Raw genomic sequence first — 18,772 nt, forward strand, 5'->3', positions numbered from 1 at the left:
GCCCCACAGGGGGTTCAGGAAGCCGTGGCGTGGCCATGGGGGACAAGTGGAAACCCTCCAGTGAATCCCATAAGGCTTGCCCATGCTACCTTCAAGAGCCAAGGGCCACTTACCAGCAGGTATCCCATGTGCCCTGCACAGGCCAGCACAAGGCCAGCAAAATGAGGAAGGAGAGCAGTTTCATGTCTGTCAGGAGGAGCAGCAGGAGAACGTGGTAGCTGCAAGAAGCAAGCAGAGCTTGTTACCCACAGCGCAGCAGCTGACAGAGTGCTCACAGTAGTCCCGTTGCCTGGGGTGCCCTTGGCCACAGGGCTGATGTCACAGATCCACTGGTTCCAGGTGCTAGGCACAGCCTATGGGGCGAGGGGAGGGGCAGCATGGGGGCGTTCCAAGCTGAAGAGAGGACAGAGGTGGTGCTTGGACACCCCTGGGGTTACCCATAAAGATGAATTTTCATGGGGACAGAAATGTGTTTGGGTCAGTGCTTTGACACTCTTTAGTTTAGGGGTAAACGTACTGACCTGCTTTGCTAACAGCTCTGCTTTTGAAGAAGGGCGGAAGGAAGGACTGATAAGAAGCCTGCTCTGCTCCAAAGTGTCCTTGGAGAAGAGCTGAAAAGACTAATCACAGAATCATAGGGGTTGGAAGGGACATCAAGAGATCATCGGGTCCAATCCCCCCTGCCAAAGCAGCTCCCCAGCTCATATTGCACAGAGAGGCATCCAGACGGGTCTGGAATATCTCCAGAGAAGGAGACTCCACCACCTCCCTGGGCAGCCTGTCCCAGGGCTCTGTCAACCCTCACTGGGAAAAAGTTCTTCCACATGTTGGTGCGGAACTTCCCGTGCTCCAACTTGCAGCCATTGCCCCTTGTCCTAACCCCACAGACCACTGAAAAGGGGCTGGCTGATTCCCCCTGCATCCCCTGCTTCAGATAATTATAGACTCTATTTAGGTCCCCCCTTAGTCTTCTCTTCTCAAGGCTGAAGAGTCCCAATTTACTCAGCCTTCCCTCATAGGGGAGATGCTCCAGGCCCTTAATCATCTTCGTAGCCCTTCTTTGGACTCTCTCCAGGAGATCCCTGTGCTTTTTATACCAAGGAGCCCAGAACTGGACACAATACTCCAGGTGGGGCCTGACCAGGGCAGAGTAGAGGGGGAGGATCACCTCCTTTGACTGCTGGCTACACTCCTCCGGATGCACCTCAGGATCCCATTGGCTCTCTTAGCCACTGAGGCACACTGCTGGCTCATGGCCAACAGGTCGTCAACCAGGACCCCCAGGTCCTTCTCCACTGAGCTCTTCTCCAGCTCAAATCCTCCTTCCTACCCTTTTTAAAGACCGGAGTGACATTGGCCATCCTCCAGTCTTCAGGCCCCTCTCCTGTTCTCCAAGACCTGTCAAAGATGATAGAGAGCGGCTCAGCAATCACTTCTGCCAGCTCCCTCAGGACACATGGATGCATCCCATCCGGGCCCATGGATTTATGTGCATTAATTCTTTTGAGACCCTCCTGGACCACCCCCACCTCAAACAGAGGGAAGCTCTTCATTTCCCAAACTCTATTACTTACTTCCAGTGCTGGGGGTCCCGAGGGGCCTTTGAAGTGAAGACAGCAAAGAAGGCATTCAGTATCTCCACCTTCTCAGCATGCCCCATAACCAGGACACCCTTCTCATTCAGCAGTAGACTCACATTATCCCTGGTCATCTTACTATTCACATATCTAAAAAAACCCCTTTTTATTATCCTTTATGTCCCTTGCCAGTTTGATTTCCTGGTGGCCTTTAGCCTTCCTAGACGCATCCCTACAGGCCCTCACAACATTCCTATATTCTTTCCAGGTGCTCAGACCCTTTTTCCACAATTCATAGACCTTCTGCTTCCCTTTGAGGTTACTCATGAGCTCCCTGCTCATCCACACAGGTCTACTGCCATGCTTTCCTGATTACTTGCTCCAAGGGATGTATCAAGAGGGATTATTCCCCCATCACCCTTAGCTCCGCCTCCGATGAGTCACCGCACCATGCGGTCAGGGGGTCTTGCTGTGGTGGGCGAGGGGGAAGTTGGGTGCCTCTCTCTCTCTACCTTTCTCCCTTCGCTTTTTTGACCCTCGTGGTTCTGTGCCCAGCCTTGCCGCTTTCAGGAAGGGTCCCTCAATGCGGTCTCCCACTCCAGAGCCCTTCTCCTCAGCGACTCAAGAGGAAACATCCTGCCGCTGCAGGTGCAACAGCTGGGGCACATCCAGAGATGCCTGAAGGCAACAGAAACTGGGCGGAAGGGACAGGTGGCAGGGGGAGATCACAACCACCCACCCAGCTCAAGGCCTGTGTAAACGCCCCAGTCCAGCACCTTCAAGCAGCATGCCTGCTAATTTGACTATGCTTGATGCGTTAATTACTCACCAATTAATGGAAATTTAGGCAGGCTTTTCTAATCCTGTAACAAGAGATACAGGTTGTAAATTCTGTGTGTAGGGGGCTCGTTTGGTGGAATTGCCACCTAGCACCCGTCTCTGTAGAGACATGGAAATAATCCTAAACCTCTGCTCTTCTTTCTCACCTCTGGGTGATGACAGGTTGCTCCAACCCACCATGGCTGCGAGCAACCTCCTCTCTGAGCTGACATGGTTGCAGGCCTTTTGAGTGACTCTTCCCCTTTGTGCCCTATGTGACTGTGGCTGGATTTTGGCTGCGAGGAACATGGAAGCACTTGCCCTTTCCCAGGAGACTTGTCCGAAGCTTGGTGAACAGTGAAAACGGGCAACTTTATTTCAAGAACTGGGCTGAAATCAGCAACTGTGTGAAAGCCTGAGGAATGTGGGCGAGACAGAGCAGGCCTCTGACGCTGCGTATCAGAGGCCATTGGCCCAGCAGCAGACAGCGGTGGTACCATGCTGCCCAGCCTGGACGCTGTCCCTCCTGCTTCCTCATGCCTTTCCTTCCCACATGCCCCGCAGGAGCTCCCGCACCCCAGTGAAGAATCGCACCAGTTTCTCAATGGGAAATGGGCAGGAGGTAGGCCCACCCGCTGGAGCTGGTGTTGGGGCTGGCTTCTGCCGTGGTCTTGAGGTGGTGAGGAAGTGACTCCACGCCTGTGCTGTTGGGGTACTCCTGAATGCTGAGCTGGCTCCCATCTGGACCAGGATCCATTCATAGAAGTGCTGGGTGGACGTGTAGATGCCAGGCCGCCTTGCTCTTGCACAGCCTGTGCCCCAGCTGGTCAATCCCACGAGCCAGAAGTACTCGGCATTCTTGTCCTGGCAGACAAGGGGGCCGCCACTGTCACCCTGAGGGGAAGGAAGGAGAGAGCATGAAGGTGGTGTTGGGTGGCCATTGTCAGCACTATGGCTAGCTCCTTCCCATGAGCCAGAGATCCCCCTCTTGCCTGTGAGGGGATTGACTCTCCCTCAGCTCCGCGCAGTGATGCTGGATGCACAGAAGACTCATCTGCCAGGACTGGGATGTGGGCCTACAGGCTATCAAGAGCCCTAGGTGGTCCAAGGTGGGGCACCGGACAAGGACATGCTCATGGGGAAGGAGAGGCAAGTCCCAGCAGTGCTGGGAAGGTGACTTGCCAGGCAAAGCCCATGCCAGCAGAACTTTGGGCTGTTGTGACAGGGCTGCTAGTGGTGCTGGGGACCGGTTTGTCGCAGACTCCTACCTGGCAGGTGTCGATGCCACCCTGGGGATAACCAGCACACAGGTTGTGGCTGTGGATGGCCCCTCGGTACCAATTGCTGCTGTTACACTGCTTGATGTCGATGAGGTAGACCTTGGCCTCCTGCAGCCTGTCGGTGGCTTCTGCAGCTGTGAGCAAAGAATGCAGCAGCTCATTCCTGGTTCTCCTCCCTGGTCTGGGTAAGCCCCTTGCCTAGGGCTTGGCTTGGCCTCCAGAATGCATTGTAGCAGTGTTTGCTTTGTGTCTTGCTTTGACTAATGGGTCAGGCCCGCCTCCTCTCTCTAGGCACACATCCCCGTGCAACCTGACTGTGTCGACATTTCGCCTCTGCTGCCTGAAAGCCCAGCCCGCCTCCCCAGTGTTCCATGCTTGCTCTCAGGGCACAAGGAGTGCTCAGGAACTCACATCTTGCAGTTGTGGAGCCCCAGCCGCTGACATAGCAGTTGGTCAGCTCTGAAACTCTCAGCGAGGCATCAGGCACACAGGCGAGCTGGATGTAGTCATTGCACTGGACAGGCTGGTCCAATTCCATAAGCGCGATGTCATTCTTCTGCGTGATGTTGCTGTAGTGCTCGTGAACGATCACCTGCATGATACCGCGCACTTGTGCCTCAGGACCCAGCCGCGTCAACTGCGTGGCACCGATGACCACACGCCACATGCTGACGTCCCTGGAAGGCAGACAGAGAGAGCACTCAGAGCCAGCGGAACTACGTGCTGTCACAGCCCAGCCGTTGTCTGCCACCTGCTCTTGACAAGGCAGAGAGGAAAGTGGTGCTACAGAGGGCCCAACCACCCTAGCACGCCTTGGGCACCAGGAACTTGGAGCTGGAGGCTGCTGGGAAGCAGTGGCGTGAGCCCACCTTTCTCCTGAGCTGGGCTGGGGAGAGTCCAGACAGTGGGTGTCCAGCGGGCGAATGGAACGGGATGGGGTGAGGGTAGCCTGAGGTGCTGTGGGCAGGGCAGCTGGGAGTGTTGTGTGCTGTTCCCTACTCCTCCTTACCAGATGTTGATGAAGCAGTGGGCTGCTGTAAGGACCCACTGTGGGTGGATCAGGGAGCCTCCGCATATATGCCCTGTGCCCACGTTCCAGGGATTCTGGATGCTCACAATCCAGGGCCAGGCTCCCTTCTGGGCATCTCTGCCGCCCACAACACGCGACATGCCTGAGTTCCAGGCCATGGGCCGGTGCCCGCAGGTCCTGTAAGCAGAAGATCGTTACTGTCCTGCTCAATGACTTGCTGCTGTTCAGGCTGAAGGTCAGCCGTCTTCCCTCCCCGCAAGGTGCTGTATGGACAGGAGGGCCAGGGAACGCCATGGAGCGTGCACCCATCTGCCTCTGTTTTGGCTTTAGCCCCGTAGACAAGCGGTGCCAGCAGCCTGGGTGCTGGCAAAGATCCGAGGGCCCCACAGGGGGTTCAGGAAGCCGTGGCGTGGCCATGGGGGACAAGTGGAAACCCTCCAGTGAATCCCATAAGGCTTGCCCATGCTACCTTCAAGAGCCAAGGGCCACTTACCAGCAGGTATCCCATGTGCCCTGCACAGGCCAGCACAAGGCCAGCAAAATGAGGAAGGAGAGCAGTTTCATGTCTGTCAGGAGGAGCAGCAGGAGAACGTGGTAGCTGCAAGAAGCAAGCAGAGCTTGTTACCCACAGCGCAGCAGCTGACAGAGTGCTCACAGTAGTCCCGTTGCCTGGGGTGCCCTTGGCCACAGGGCTGATGTCACAGATCCACTGGTTCCAGGTGCTAGGCACAGCCTATGGGGCGAGGGGAGGGGCAGCATGGGGGCGTTCCAAGCTGAAGAGAGGACAGAGGTGGTGCTTGGACACCCCTGGGGTTACCCATAAAGATGAATTTTCATGGGGACAGAAATGTGTTTGGGTCAGTGCTTTGACACTCTTTAGTTTAGGGGTAAACGTACTGACCTGCTTTGCTAACAGCTCTGCTTTTGAAGAAGGGCGGAAGGAAGGACTGATAAGAAGCCTGCTCTGCTCCAAAGTGTCCTTGGAGAAGAGCTGAAAAGACTAATCACAGAATCATAGGGGTTGGAAGGGACATCAAGAGATCATCGGGTCCAATCCCCCCTGCCAAAGCAGCTCCCCAGCTCATATTGCACAGAGAGGCATCCAGACGGGTCTGGAATATCTCCAGAGAAGGAGACTCCACCACCTCCCTGGGCAGCCTGTCCCAGGGCTCTGTCAACCCTCACTGGGAAAAAGTTCTTCCACATGTTGGTGCGGAACTTCCCGTGCTCCAACTTGCAGCCATTGCCCCTTGTCCTAACCCCACAGACCACTGAAAAGGGGCTGGCTGATTCCCCCTGCATCCCCTGCTTCAGATAATTATAGACTCTATTTAGGTCCCCCCTTAGTCTTCTCTTCTCAAGGCTGAAGAGTCCCAACTTACTCAGCCTTCCCTCATAGGGGAGATGCTCCAGGCCCTTAATCATCTTCGTAGCCCTTCTTTGGACTCTCTCCAGGAGATCCCTGTGCTTTTTATACCAAGGAGCCCAGAACTGGACACAATACTCCAGGTGGGGCCTGACCAGGGCAGAGTAGAGGGGGAGGATCACCTCCTTTGACTGCTGGCTACACTCCTCCGGATGCACCTCAGGATCCCATTGGCTCTCTTAGCCACTGAGGCACACTGCTGGCTCATGGCCAACAGGTCGTCAACCAGGACCCCCAGGTCCTTCTCCACTGAGCTCTTCTCCAGCTCAAATCCTCCTTCCTACCCTTTTTAAAGACCGGAGTGACATTGGCCATCCTCCAGTCTTCAGGCCCCTCTCCTGTTCTCCAAGACCTGTCAAAGATGATAGAGAGCGGCTCAGCAATCACTTCTGCCAGCTCCCTCAGGACACATGGATGCATCCCATCCGGGCCCATGGATTTATGTGCATTAATTCTTTTGAGACCCTCCTGGACCACCCCCACCTCAAACAGAGGGAAGCTCTTCATTTCCCAAACTCTATTACTTACTTCCAGTGCTGGGGGTCCCGAGGGGCCTTTGAAGTGAAGACAGCAAAGAAGGCATTCAGTATCTCCACCTTCTCAGCATGCCCCATAACCAGGACACCCTTCTCATTCAGCAGTAGACTCACATTATCCCTGGTCATCTTACTATTCACATATCTAAAAAAACCCCTTTTTATTATCCTTTATGTCCCTTGCCAGTTTGATTTCCTGGTGGCCTTTAGCCTTCCTAGACGCATCCCTACAGGCCCTCACAACATTCCTATATTCTTTCCAGGTGCTCAGACCCTTTTTCCACAATTCATAGACCTTCTGCTTCCCTTTGAGGTTACTCATGAGCTCCCTGCTCATCCACACAGGTCTACTGCCATGCTTTCCTGATTTCTTGCTCCAAGGGATGTATCAAGAGGGATTATTCCCCCATCACCCTTAGCTCCGCCTCCGATGAGTCACCGCACCATGCGGTCAGGGGGTCTTGCTGTGGTGGGCGAGGGGGAAGTTGGGTGCCTCTCTCTCTCTACCTTTCTCCCTTCGCTTTTTTGACCCTCGTGGTTCTGTGCCCAGCCTTGCCGCTTTCAGGAAGGGTCCCTCAATGCGGTCTCCCACTCCAGAGCCCTTCTCCTCAGCGACTCAAGAGGAAACATCCTGCCGCTGCAGGTGCAACAGCTGGGGCACATCCAGAGATGCCTGAAGGCAACAGAAACTGGGCGGAAGGGACAGGTGGCAGGGGGAGATCACAACCACCCACCCAGCTCAAGGCCTGTGTAAACGCCCCAGTCCAGCACCTTCAAGCAGCATGCCTGCTAATTTGACTATGCTTGATGCGTTAATTACTCACCAATTAATGGAAATTTAGGCAGGCTTTTCTAATCCTGTAACAAGAGATACAGGTTGTAAATTCTGTGTGTAGGGGGCTCGTTTGGTGGAATTGCCACCTAGCACCCGTCTCTGTAGAGACATGGAAATAATCCTAAACCTCTGCTCTTCTTTCTCACCTCTGGGTGATGACAGGTTGCTCCAACCCACCATGGCTGCGAGCAACCTCCTCTCTGAGCTGACATGGTTGCAGGCCTTTTGAGTGACTCTTCCCCTTTGTGCCCTATGTGACTGTGGCTGGATTTTGGCTGCGAGGAACATGGAAGCACTTGCCCTTTCCCAGGAGACTTGTCCGAAGCTTGGTGAACAGTGAAAACGGGCAACTTTATTTCAAGAACTGGGCTGAAATCAGCAACTGTGTGAAAGCCTGAGGAATGTGGGCGAGACAGAGCAGGCCTCTGACGCTGCGTATCAGAGGCCATTGGCCCAGCAGCAGACAGCGGTGGTACCATGCTGCCCAGCCTGGACGCTGTCCCTCCTGCTTCCTCATGCCTTTCCTTCCCACATGCCCCGCAGGAGCTCCCGCACCCCAGTGAAGAATCGCACCAGTTTCTCAATGGGAAATGGGCAGGAGGTAGGCCCACCCGCTGGAGCTGGTGTTGGGGCTGGCTTCTGCCGTGGTCTTGAGGTGGTGAGGAAGTGACTCCACGCCTGTGCTGTTGGGGTACTCCTGAATGCTGAGCTGGCTCCCATCTGGACCAGGATCCATTCATAGAAGTGCTGGGTGGACGTGTAGATGCCAGGCCGCCTTGCTCTTGCACAGCCTGTGCCCCAGCTGGTCAATCCCAGGAGCCAGAAGTACTCGGCATTCTTGTCCTGGCAGACAAGGGGGCCGCCACTGTCACCCTGAGGGGAAGGAGAGAGCATGAAGGTGGTGTTGGGTGGCCATTGTCAGCACTATGGCTAGCTCCTTCCCATGAGCCAGAGATCCCCCTCTTGCCTGTGAGGGGATTGACTCTCCCTCAGCTCCGCGCAGTGATGCTGGATGCACAGAAGACTCATCTGCCAGGACTGGGATGTGGGCCTACAGGCTATCAAGAGCCCTAGGTGGTCCAAGGTGGGGCACCGGACAAGGACATGCTCATGGGGAAGGAGAGGCAAGTCCCAGCAGTGCTGGGAAGGTGACTTGCCAGGCAAAGCCCATGCCAGCAGAACTTTGGGCTGTTGTGACAGGGCTGCTAGTGGTGCTGGGGACCGGTTTGTCGCAGACTCCTACCTGGCAGGTGTCGATGCCACCCTGGGGATAACCAGCACACAGGTTGTGGCTGTGGATGGCCCCTCGGTACCAATTGCTGCTGTTACACTGCTTGATGTCGATGAGGTAGACCTTGGCCTCCTGCAGCCTGTCGGTGGCTTCTGCAGCTGTGAGCAAAGAATGCAGCAGCTCATTCCTGGTTCTCCTCCCTGGTCTGGGTAAGCCCCTTGCCTAGGGCTTGGCTTGGCCTCCAGAATGCATTGTAGCAGTGTTTGCTTTGTGTCTTGCTTTGACTAATGGGTCAGGCCCGTCTCCTCTCTCTAGGCACACATCCCCGTGCAACCTGACTGTGTCGACATTTCGCCTCTGCTGCCTGAAAGCCCAGCCCGCCTCCCCAGTGTTCCATGCTTGCTCTCAGGGCACAAGGAGTGCTCAGGAACTCACATCTTGCAGTTGTGGAGCCCCAGCCGCTGACATAGCAGTTGGTCAGCTCTGAAACTCTCAGCGAGGCATCAGGCACACAGGCGAGCTGGATGTAGTCATTGCACTGGACAGGCTGGTCCAATTCCATAAGCGCGATGTCATTCTTCTGCGTGATGTTGCTGTAGTGCTCGTGAACGATCACCTGCATGATACCGCGCACTTGTGCCTCAGGACCCAGCCGCGTCAACTGCGTGGCACCGATGACCACACGCCACATGCTGACGTCCCTGGAAGGCAGACAGAGAGAGCACTCAGAGTCAGCGGAACTACGTGCTGTCACAGCCCAGCCGTTGTCTGCCACCTGCTCTTGACAAGGCAGAGAGGAAAGTGGTGCTACAGAGGGCCCAACCACCCTAGCACGCCTTGGGCACCAGGAACTTGGAGCTGGAGGCTGCTGGGAAGCAGTGGCGTGAGCCCACCTTTCTCCTGAGCTGGGCTGGGGAGAGTCCAGACAGTGGGTGTCCAGCGGGCGAATGGAACGGGATGGGGTGAGGGTAGCCTGAGGTGCTGTGGGCAGGGCAGCTGGGAGTGTTGTGTGCTGTTCCCTACTCCTCCTTACCAGACGTTGATGAAGCAGTGGGCTGCTGTAAGGACCCACTGTGGGTGGATCAGGGAGCCTCCGCATATATGCCCTGTGCCCACGTTCCAGGGATTCTGGATGCTCACAATCCAGGGCCAGGCTCCCTTCTGGGCATCTCTGCCGCCCACAACACGCGACATGCCTGAGTTCCAGGCCATGGGCCGGTGCCCGCAGGTCCTGTAAGCAGAAGATCGTTACTGTCCTGCTCAATGACTTGCTGCTGTTCAGGCTGAAGGTCAGCCGTCTTCCCTCCCCGCAAGGTGCTGTATGGACAGGAGGGCCAGGGAACGCCATGGAGCGTGCACCCATCTGCCTCTGTTTTGGCTTTAGCCCCGTAGACAAGCGGTGCCAGCAGCCTGGGTGCTGGCAAAGATCCGAGGGCCCCACAGGGGGTTCAGGAAGCCGTGGCGTGGCCATGGGGGACAAGTGGAAACCCTCCAGTGAATCCCATAAGGCTTGCCCATGCTACCTTCAAGAGCCAAGGGCCACTTACCAGCAGGTATCCCATGTGCCCTGCACAGGCCAGCACAAGGCCAGCAAAATGAGGAAGGAGAGCAGTTTCATGTCTGTCAGGAGGAGCAGCAGGAGAACGTGGTAGCTGCAAGAAGCAAGCAGAGCTTGTTACCCACAGCGCAGCAGCTGACAGAGTGCTCACAGTAGTCCCGTTGCCTGGGGTGCCCTTGGCCACAGGGCTGATGTCACAGATCCACTGGTTCCAGGTGCTAGGCACAGCCTATGGGGCGAGGGGAGGGGCAGCATGGGGGCGTTCCAAGCTGAAGAGAGGACAGAGGTGGTGCTTGGACACCCCTGGGGTTACCCATAAAGATGAATTTTCATGGGGACAGAAATGTGTTTGGGTCAGTGCTTTGACACTCTTTAGTTTAGGGGTAAACGTACTGACCTGCTTTGCTAACAGCTCTGCTTTTGAAGAAGGGTGGAAGGAAGGACTGATAAGAAGCCTGCTCTGCTCCAAAGTGTCCTTGGAGAAGAGCTGAAAAGACTAATCACAGAATCATAGGGGTTGGAAGGGACATCAAGAGATCATCGGGTCCAATCCCCCTGCCAAAGCAGCTCCCCAGCTCATATTGCACAGAGAGGCATCCAGACGGGTCTGGAATATCTCCACAGAAGGAGACTCCACCACCTCCCTGGGCAGCCTGTCCCAGGGCTCTGTCAACCCTCACTGGGAAAAAGTTCTTCCACATGTTGGTGCGGAACTTCCCGTGCTCCAACTTGCAGCCATTGCCCCTTGTCCTAACCCCACAGACCACTGAAAAGGGGCTGGCTGATTCCCCCTGCATCCCCTGCTTCAGATAATTATAGACTCTATTTAGGTCCCCCCTTAGTCTTCTCTTCTCAAGGCTGAAGAGTCCCAACTTACTCAGCCTTCCCTCATAGGGGAGATGCTCCAGGCCCTTAATCATCTTCGTAGCCCTTCTTTGGACTCTCTCCAGGAGATCCCTGTGCTTTTTATACCAAGGAGCCCAGAACTGGACACAATACTCCAGGTGGGGCCTGACCAGGGCAGAGTAGAGGGGGAGGATCACCTCCTTTGACTGCTGGCTACACTCCTCCGGATGCACCTCAGGATCCCATTGGCTCTCTTAGCCACTGAGGCACACTGCTGGCTCATGGCCAACAGGTCGTCAACCAGGACCCCCAGGTCCTTCTCCACTGAGCTCTTCTCCAGCTCAAATCCTCCTTCCTACCCTTTTTAAAGACCGGAGTGACATTGGCCATCCTCCAGTCTTCAGGCCCCTCTCCTGTTCTCCAAGACCTGTCAAAGATGATAGAGAGCGGCTCAGCAATCACTTCTGCCAGCTCCCTCAGGACACATGGATGCATCCCATCCGGGCCCATGGATTTATGTGCATTAATTCTTTTGAGACCCTCCTGGACCACCCCCACCTCAAACAGAGGGAAGCTCTTCATTTCCCAAACTCTATTACTTACTTCCAGTGCTGGGGGTCCCGAGGGGCCTTTGAAGTGAAGACAGCAAAGAAGGCATTCAGTATCTCCACCTTCTCAGCATGCCCCATAACCAGGACACCCTTCTCATTCAGCAGTAGACTCACATTATCCCTGGTCATCTTACTATTCACACATCTAAAAAAAACCCTTTTTATTATCCTTTATGTCCCTTGCCAGTTTGATTTCCTGGTGGCCTTTAGCCTTCCTAGACGCATCCCTACAGGCCCTCACAACATTCCTATATTCTTTCCAGGTGCTCAGACCCTTTTTCCACAATTCATAGACCTTCTGCTTCCCTTTGAGGTTACTCATGAGCTCCCTGCTCATCCACACAGGTCTACTGCCATGCTTTCCTGATTTCTTGCTCCAAGGGATGTATCAAGAGGGATTATTCCCCCATCACCCTTAGCTCCGCCTCCGATGAGTCACCGCACCATGCGGTCAGGGGGTCTTGCTGTGGTGGGCGAGGGGGAAGTTGGGTGCCTCTCTCTCTCTACCTTTCTCCCTTCGCTTTTTTGACCCTCGTGGTTCTGTGCCCAGCCTTGCCGCTTTCAGGAAGGGTCCCTCAATGCGGTCTCCCACTCCAGAGCCCTTCTCCTCAGCGACTCAAGAGGAAACATCCTGCCGCTGCAGGTGCAACAGCTGGGGCACATCCAGAGATGCCTGAAGGCAACAGAAACTGGGCGGAAGGGACAGGTGGCAGGGGGAGATCACAACCACCCACCCAGCTCAAGGCCTGTGTAAACGCCCCAGTCCAGCACCTTCAAGCAGCATGCCTGCTAATTTGACTATGCTTGATGCGTTAATTACTCACCAATTAATGGAAATTTAGGCAGGCTTTTCTAATCCTGTAACAAGAGATACAGGTTGTAAATTCTGTGTGTAGGGGGCTCGTTTGGTGGAATTGCCACCTAGCACCCGTCTCTGTAGAGACATGGAAATAATCCTAAACCTCTGCTCTTCTTTCTCACCTCTGGGTGATGACAGGTTGCTCCAACCCACCATGGCTGCGAGCAACCTCCTCTCTGAGCTGACATGGTTGCAGGCCTTTTGAGTGACTCTTCCCCTTTGTGCCCTATGTGACTGTGGCTGGATTTTGGCTGCGAGGAACATGGAAGCACTTGCCCTTTCCCAGGAGACTTGTCCGAAGCTTGGTGAACAGTGAAAATGGGCAACTTTATTTCAAGAACTGGGCTGAAATCAGCAACTGTGTGAAAGCCTGAGGAATGTGGGCGAGACAGAGCAGGCCTCTGACGCTGCGTATCAGAGGCCATTGGCCCAGCAGCAGACAGCGGTGGTACCATGCTGCCCAGCCTGGACGCTGTCCCTCCTGCTTCCTCATGCCTTTCCTTCCCACATGCCCCGCAGGAGCTCCCGCACCCCAGTGAAGAATCGCACCAGTTTCTCAATGGGAAATGGGCAGGAGGTAGGCCCACCCGCTGGAGCTGGTGTTGGGGCTGGCTTCTGCCGTGGTCTTGAGGTGGTGAGGAAGTGACTCCACGCCTGTGCTGTTGGGGTACTCCTGAATGCTGAGCTGGCTCCCATCTGGACCAGGATCCATTCATAGAAGTGCTGGGTGGACGTGTAGATGCCAGGCCGCCTTGCTCTTGCACAGCCTGTGCCCCAGCTGGTCAATCCCACGAGCCAGAAGTACTCGGCATTCTTGTCCTGGCAGACAAGGGGGCCGCCACTGTCACCCTGAGGGGAAGGAGAGAGCATGAAGGTGGTGTTGGGTGGCCATTGTCAGCACTATGGCTAGCTCCTTCCCATGAGCCAGAGATCCTCCTCTTGCCTGTGAGGGGATTGACTCTCCCTCAGCTCCGCGCAGTGATGCTGGATGCACAGAAGACTCATCTGCCAGGACTGGGATGTGGGCCTACAGGCTATCAAGAGCCCTAGGTGGTCCAAGGTGGGGCACCGGACAAGGACATGCTCATGGGGAAGGAGAGGCAAGTCCCAGCAGTGCTGGGAAGGTGACTTGCCAGGCAAAGCCCATGCCAGCAGAACTTTGGGCTGTTGTGACAGGGCTGCTAGTGGTGCTGGGGACCGGTTTGTCGCAGACTCCTACCTGGCAGGTGTCGATGCCACCCTGGGGATAACCAGCACACAGGTTGTGGCTGTGGATGGCCCCTCGGTACCAATTGCTGCTGTTACACTGCTTGATGTCGATGAGGTAGACCTTGGCCTCCTGCAGCCTGTCGGTGGCTTCTGCAGCTGTGAGCAAAGAATGCAGCAGCTCATTCCTGGTTCTCCTCCCTGGTCTGGGTAAGCCCCTTGCCTAGGGCTTGGCTTGGCCTCCAGAATGCATTGTAGCAGTGTTTGCTTTGTGTCTTGCTTTGACTAATGGGTCAGGCCCGTCTCCTCTCTCTAGGCACACATCCCCGTGCAACCTGACTGTGTCGACATTTCGCCTCTGCTGCCTGAAAGCCCAGCCCGCCTCCCCAGTGTTCCATGCTTGCTCTCAGGGCACAAGGAGTGCTCAGGAACTCACATCTTGCAGTTGTGGAGCCCCAGCCGCTGACATAGCAGTTGGTCAGCTCTGAAACTCTCAGCGAGGCATCAGGCACACAGGCGAGCTGGATGTAGTCATTGCACTGGACAGGCTGGTCCAATTCCATAAGCGCGATGTCATTCTTCTGCGTGATGTTGCTGTAGTGCTCGTGAACGATCACCTGCATGATACCGCGCACTTGTGCCTCAGGACCCAGCCGCGTCAACTGCGTGGCACCGATGACCACACGCCACATGCTGACGTCCCTGGAAGGCAGACAGAGAGAGCACTCAGAGCCAGCGGAACTACGTGCTGTCACAGCCCAGCCGTTGTCTGCCACCTGCTCTTGACAAGGCAGAGAGGAAAGTGGTGCTACAGAGGGCCCAACCACCCTAGCACGCCTTGGGCACCAGGAACTTGGAGCTGGAGGCTGCTGGGAAGCAGTGGCGTGAGCCCACCTTTCTCCTGAGCTGGGCTGGGGAGAGTCCAGACAGTGGGTGTCCAGCGGGCGAATGGAACGGGATGGGGTGAGGGTAGCCTGAGGTGCTGTGGGCAGGGCAGCTGGGAGTGTTGTGTGCTGTTCCCTACTCCTCCTTACCAGATGTTGATGAAGCAGTGGGCTGCTGTAAGGACCCACTGTGGGTGGATCAGGGAGCCTCCGCATATATGCCCTGTGCCCACGTTCCAGGGATTCTGGATGCTCACAATCCAGGGCCAGGCTCCCTTCTGGGCATCTCTGCCGCCCACAACACGCGACATGCCTGAGTTCCAGGCCATGGGCCGGTGCCCGCAGGTCCTGTAAGCAGAAGATCGTTACTGTCCTGCTCAATGACTTGCTGCTGTTCAGGCTGAAGGTCAGCCGTCTTCCCTCCCCGCAAGGTGCTGTATGGACAGGAGGGCCAGGGAACGCCATGGAGCGTGCACCCATCTGCCTCTGTTTTGGCTTTAGCCCCGTAGACAAGCGGTGCCAGCAGCCTGGGTGCTGGCAAAGATCCGAGGGCCCCACAGGGGGTTCAGGAAGCCGTGGCGTGGCCATGGGGGACAAGTGGAAACCCTCCAGTGAATCCCATAAGGCTTGCCCATGCTACCTTCAAGAGCCAAGGGCCACTTACCAGCAGGTATCCCATGTGCCCTGCACAGGCCAGCACAAGGCCAGCAAAATGAGGAAGGAGAGCAGTTTCATGTCTGTCAGGAGGAGCAGCAGGAGAACGTGGTAGCTGCAAGAAGCAAGCAGAGCTTGTTACCCACAGCGCAGCAGCTGACAGAGTGCTCACAGTAGTCCCGTTGCCTGGGGTGCCCTTGGCCACAGGGCTGATGTCACAGATCCACTGGTTCCAGGTGCTAGGCACAGCCTATGGGGCGAGGGGAGGGGCAGCATGGGGGCGTTCCAAGCTGAAGAGAGGACAGAGGTGGTGCTTGGACACCCCTGGGGTTACCCATAAAGATGAATTTTCATGGGGACAGAAATGTGTTTGGGTCAGTGCTTTGACACTCTTTAGTTTAGGGGTAAACGTACTGACCTGCTTTGCTAACAGCTCTGCTTTTGAAGAAGGGCGGAAGGAAGGACTGATAAGAAGCCTGCTCTGCTCCAAAGTGTCCTTGGAGAAGAGCTGAAAAGACTAATCACAGAATCATAGGGGTTGGAAGGGACATCAAGAGATCATCGGGTCCAATCCCCCCTGCCAAAGCAGCTCCCCAGCTCATATTGCACAGAGAGGCATCCAGACGGGTCTGGAATATCTCCAGAGAAGGAGACTCCACCACCTCCCTGGGCAGCCTGTCCCAGGGCTCTGTCAACCCTCACTGGGAAAAAGTTCTTCCACATGTTGGTGCGGAACTTCCCGTGCTCCAACTTGCAGCCATTGCCCCTTGTCCTAACCCCACAGACCACTGAAAAGGGGCTGGCTGATTCCCCCTGCATCCCCTGCTTCAGATAATTATAGACTCTATTTAGGTCCCCCCTTAGTCTTCTCTTCTCAAGGCTGAAGAGTCCCAACTTACTCAGCCTTCCCTCATAGGGGAGATGCTCCAGGCCCTTAATCATCTTCGTAGCCCTTCTTTGGACTCTCTCCAGGAGATCCCTGTGCTTTTTATACCAAGGAGCCCAGAACTGGACACAATACTCCAGGTGGGGCCTGACCAGGGCAGAGTAGAGGGGGAGGATCACCTCCTTTGACTGCTGGCTACACTCCTCCGGATGCACCTCAGGATCCCATTGGCTCTCTTAGCCACTGAGGCACACTGCTGGCTCATGGCCAACAGGTCGTCAACCAGGACCCCCAGGTCCTTCTCCACTGAGCTCTTCTCCAGCTCAAATCCTCCTTCCTACCCTTTTTAAAGACCGGAGTGACATTGGCCATCCTCCAGTCTTCAGGCCCCTCTCCTGTTCTCCAAGACCTGTCAAAGATGATAGAGAGCGGCTCAGCAATCACTTCTGCCAGCTCCCTCAGGACACATGGATGCATCCCATCCGGGCCCATGGATTTATGTGCATTAATTCTTTTGAGACCCTCCTGGACCACCCCCACCTCAAACAGAGGGAAGCTCTTCATTTCCCAAACTCTATTACTTACTTCCAGTGCTGGGGGTCCCGAGGGGCCTTTGAAGTGAAGACAGCAAAGAAGGCATTCAGTATCTCCACCTTCTCAGCATGCCCCATAACCAGGACACCCTTCTCATTCAGCAGTAGACTCACATTATCCCTGGTCATCTTACTATTCACATATCTAAAAAAACCCCTTTTTATTATCCTTTATGTCCCTTGCCAGTTTGATTTCCTGGTGGCCTTTAGCCTTCCTAGACGCATCCCTACAGGCCCTCACAACATTCCTATATTCTTTCCAGGTGCTCAGACCCTTTTTCCACAATTCATAGACCTTCTGCTTCCCTTTGAGGTTACTCATGAGCTCCCTGCTCATCCACACAGGTCTACTGCCATGCTTTCCTGATTTCTTGCTCCAAGGGATGTATCAAGAGGGATTATTCCCCCATCACCCTTAGCTCCGCCTCCGATGAGTCACCGCACCATGCGGTCAGGGGGTCTTGCTGTGGTGGGCGAGGGGGAAGTTGGGTGCCTCTCTCTCTCTACCTTTCTCCCTTCGCTTTTTTGACCCTCGTGGTTCTGTGCCCAGCCTTGCCGCTTTCAGGAAGGGTCCCTCAATGCGGTCTCCCACTCCAGAGCCCTTCTCCTCAGCGACTCAAGAGGAAACATCCTGCCGCTGCAGGTGCAACAGCTGGGGCACATCCAGAGATGCCTGAAGGCAACAGAAACTGGGCGGAAGGGACAGGTGGCAGGGGGAGATCACAACCACCCACCCAGCTCAAGGCCTGTGTAAACGCCCCAGTCCAGCACCTTCAAGCAGCATGCCTGCTAATTTGACTATGCTTGATGCGTTAATTACTCACCAATTAATGGAAATTTAGGCAGGCTTTTCTAATCCTGTAACAAGAGATACAGGTTGTAAATTCTGTGTGTAGGGGGCTCGTTTGGTGGAATTGCCACCTAGCACCCGTCTCTGTAGAGACATGGAAATAATCCTAAACCTCTGCTCTTCTTTCTCACCTCTGGGTGATGACAGGTTGCTCCAACCCACCATGGCTGCGAGCAACCTCCTCTCTGAGCTGACATGGTTGCAGGCCTTTTGAGTGACTCTTCCCCTTTGTGCCCTATGTGACTGTGGCTGGATTTTGGCTGCGAGGAACATGGAAGCACTTGCCCTTTCCCAGGAGACTTGTCCGAAGCTTGGTGAACAGTGAAAACGGGCAACTTTATTTCAAGAACTGGGCTGAAATCAGCAACTGTGTGAAAGCCTGAGGAATGTGGGCGAGACAGAGCAGGCCTCTGACGCTGCGTATCAGAGGCCATTGGCCCAGCAGCAGACAGCGGTGGTACCATGCTGCCCAGCCTGGACGCTGTCCCTCCTGCTTCCTCATGCCTTTCCTTCCCACATGCCCCGCAGGAGCTCCCGCACCCCAGTGAAGAATCGCACCAGTTTCTCAATGGGAAATGGGCAGGAGGTAGGCCCACCCGCTGGAGCTGGTGTTGGGGCTGGCTTCTGCCGTGGTCTTGAGGTGGTGAGGAAGTGACTCCACGCCTGTGCTGTTGGGGTACTCCTGAATGCTGAGCTGGCTCCCATCTGGACCAGGATCCATTCATAGAAGTGCTGGGTGGACGTGTAGATGCCAGGCCGCCTTGCTCTTGCACAGCCTGTGCCCCAGCTGGTCAATCCCAGGAGCCAGAAGTACTCGGCATTCTTGTCCTGGCAGACAAGGGGGCCGCCACTGTCACCCTGAGGGGAAGGAGAGAGCATGAAGGTGGTGTTGGGTGGCCATTGTCAGCACTATGGCTAGCTCCTTCCCATGAGCCAGAGATCCCCCTCTTGCCTGTGAGGGGATTGACTCTCCCTCAGCTCCGCGCAGTGATGCTGGATGCACAGAAGACTCATCTGCCAGGACTGGGATGTGGGCCTACAGGCTATCAAGAGCCCTAGGTGGTCCAAGGTGGGGCACCGGACAAGGACAT

General features: G+C 55.5%; 2 protein-coding genes across 2 annotated transcripts; both read right to left on the bottom strand.

Annotated features, from left to right (window-relative positions):
• Positions 1 to 275: 275 nt before the first annotated feature.
• On the bottom strand, positions 276 to 7,952 carry LOC311204234 (acrosin-like; the record flags this gene model as incomplete). The annotated part of the gene is made up of 7 exons (XM_084280686.1): positions 276 to 353; positions 3,144 to 3,290; positions 3,665 to 3,810; positions 4,088 to 4,353; positions 4,686 to 4,883; positions 5,336 to 5,439; positions 7,800 to 7,952. Coding segments are annotated over 7 exons (1,092 nt in total), but the record flags the coding sequence as incomplete, so codon positions are not given.
• Positions 7,953 to 8,016: 64 nt separating this feature from the next.
• LOC311204233 (acrosin-like) lies at positions 8,017 to 9,928 on the bottom strand (the record flags this gene model as incomplete). Its single annotated transcript, XM_084280685.1, has 4 exons — positions 8,017 to 8,376; positions 8,747 to 8,866; positions 9,201 to 9,435; positions 9,768 to 9,928. The coding sequence occupies 4 exons, from the start codon at positions 9,926 to 9,928 to the stop codon at positions 8,017 to 8,019; spliced, it is 876 nt and encodes a 291-aa protein (XP_084136811.1).
• Between the last annotated feature and the right edge of the window lie 8,844 nt (positions 9,929 to 18,772).

This window comes from Gallinula chloropus (assembly GCF_964237585.1).
Source record: "Gallinula chloropus genome assembly, contig: HAP1_SCAFFOLD_595, whole genome shotgun sequence".
NCBI lineage: Eukaryota > Metazoa > Chordata > Aves > Gruiformes > Rallidae > Gallinula > Gallinula chloropus.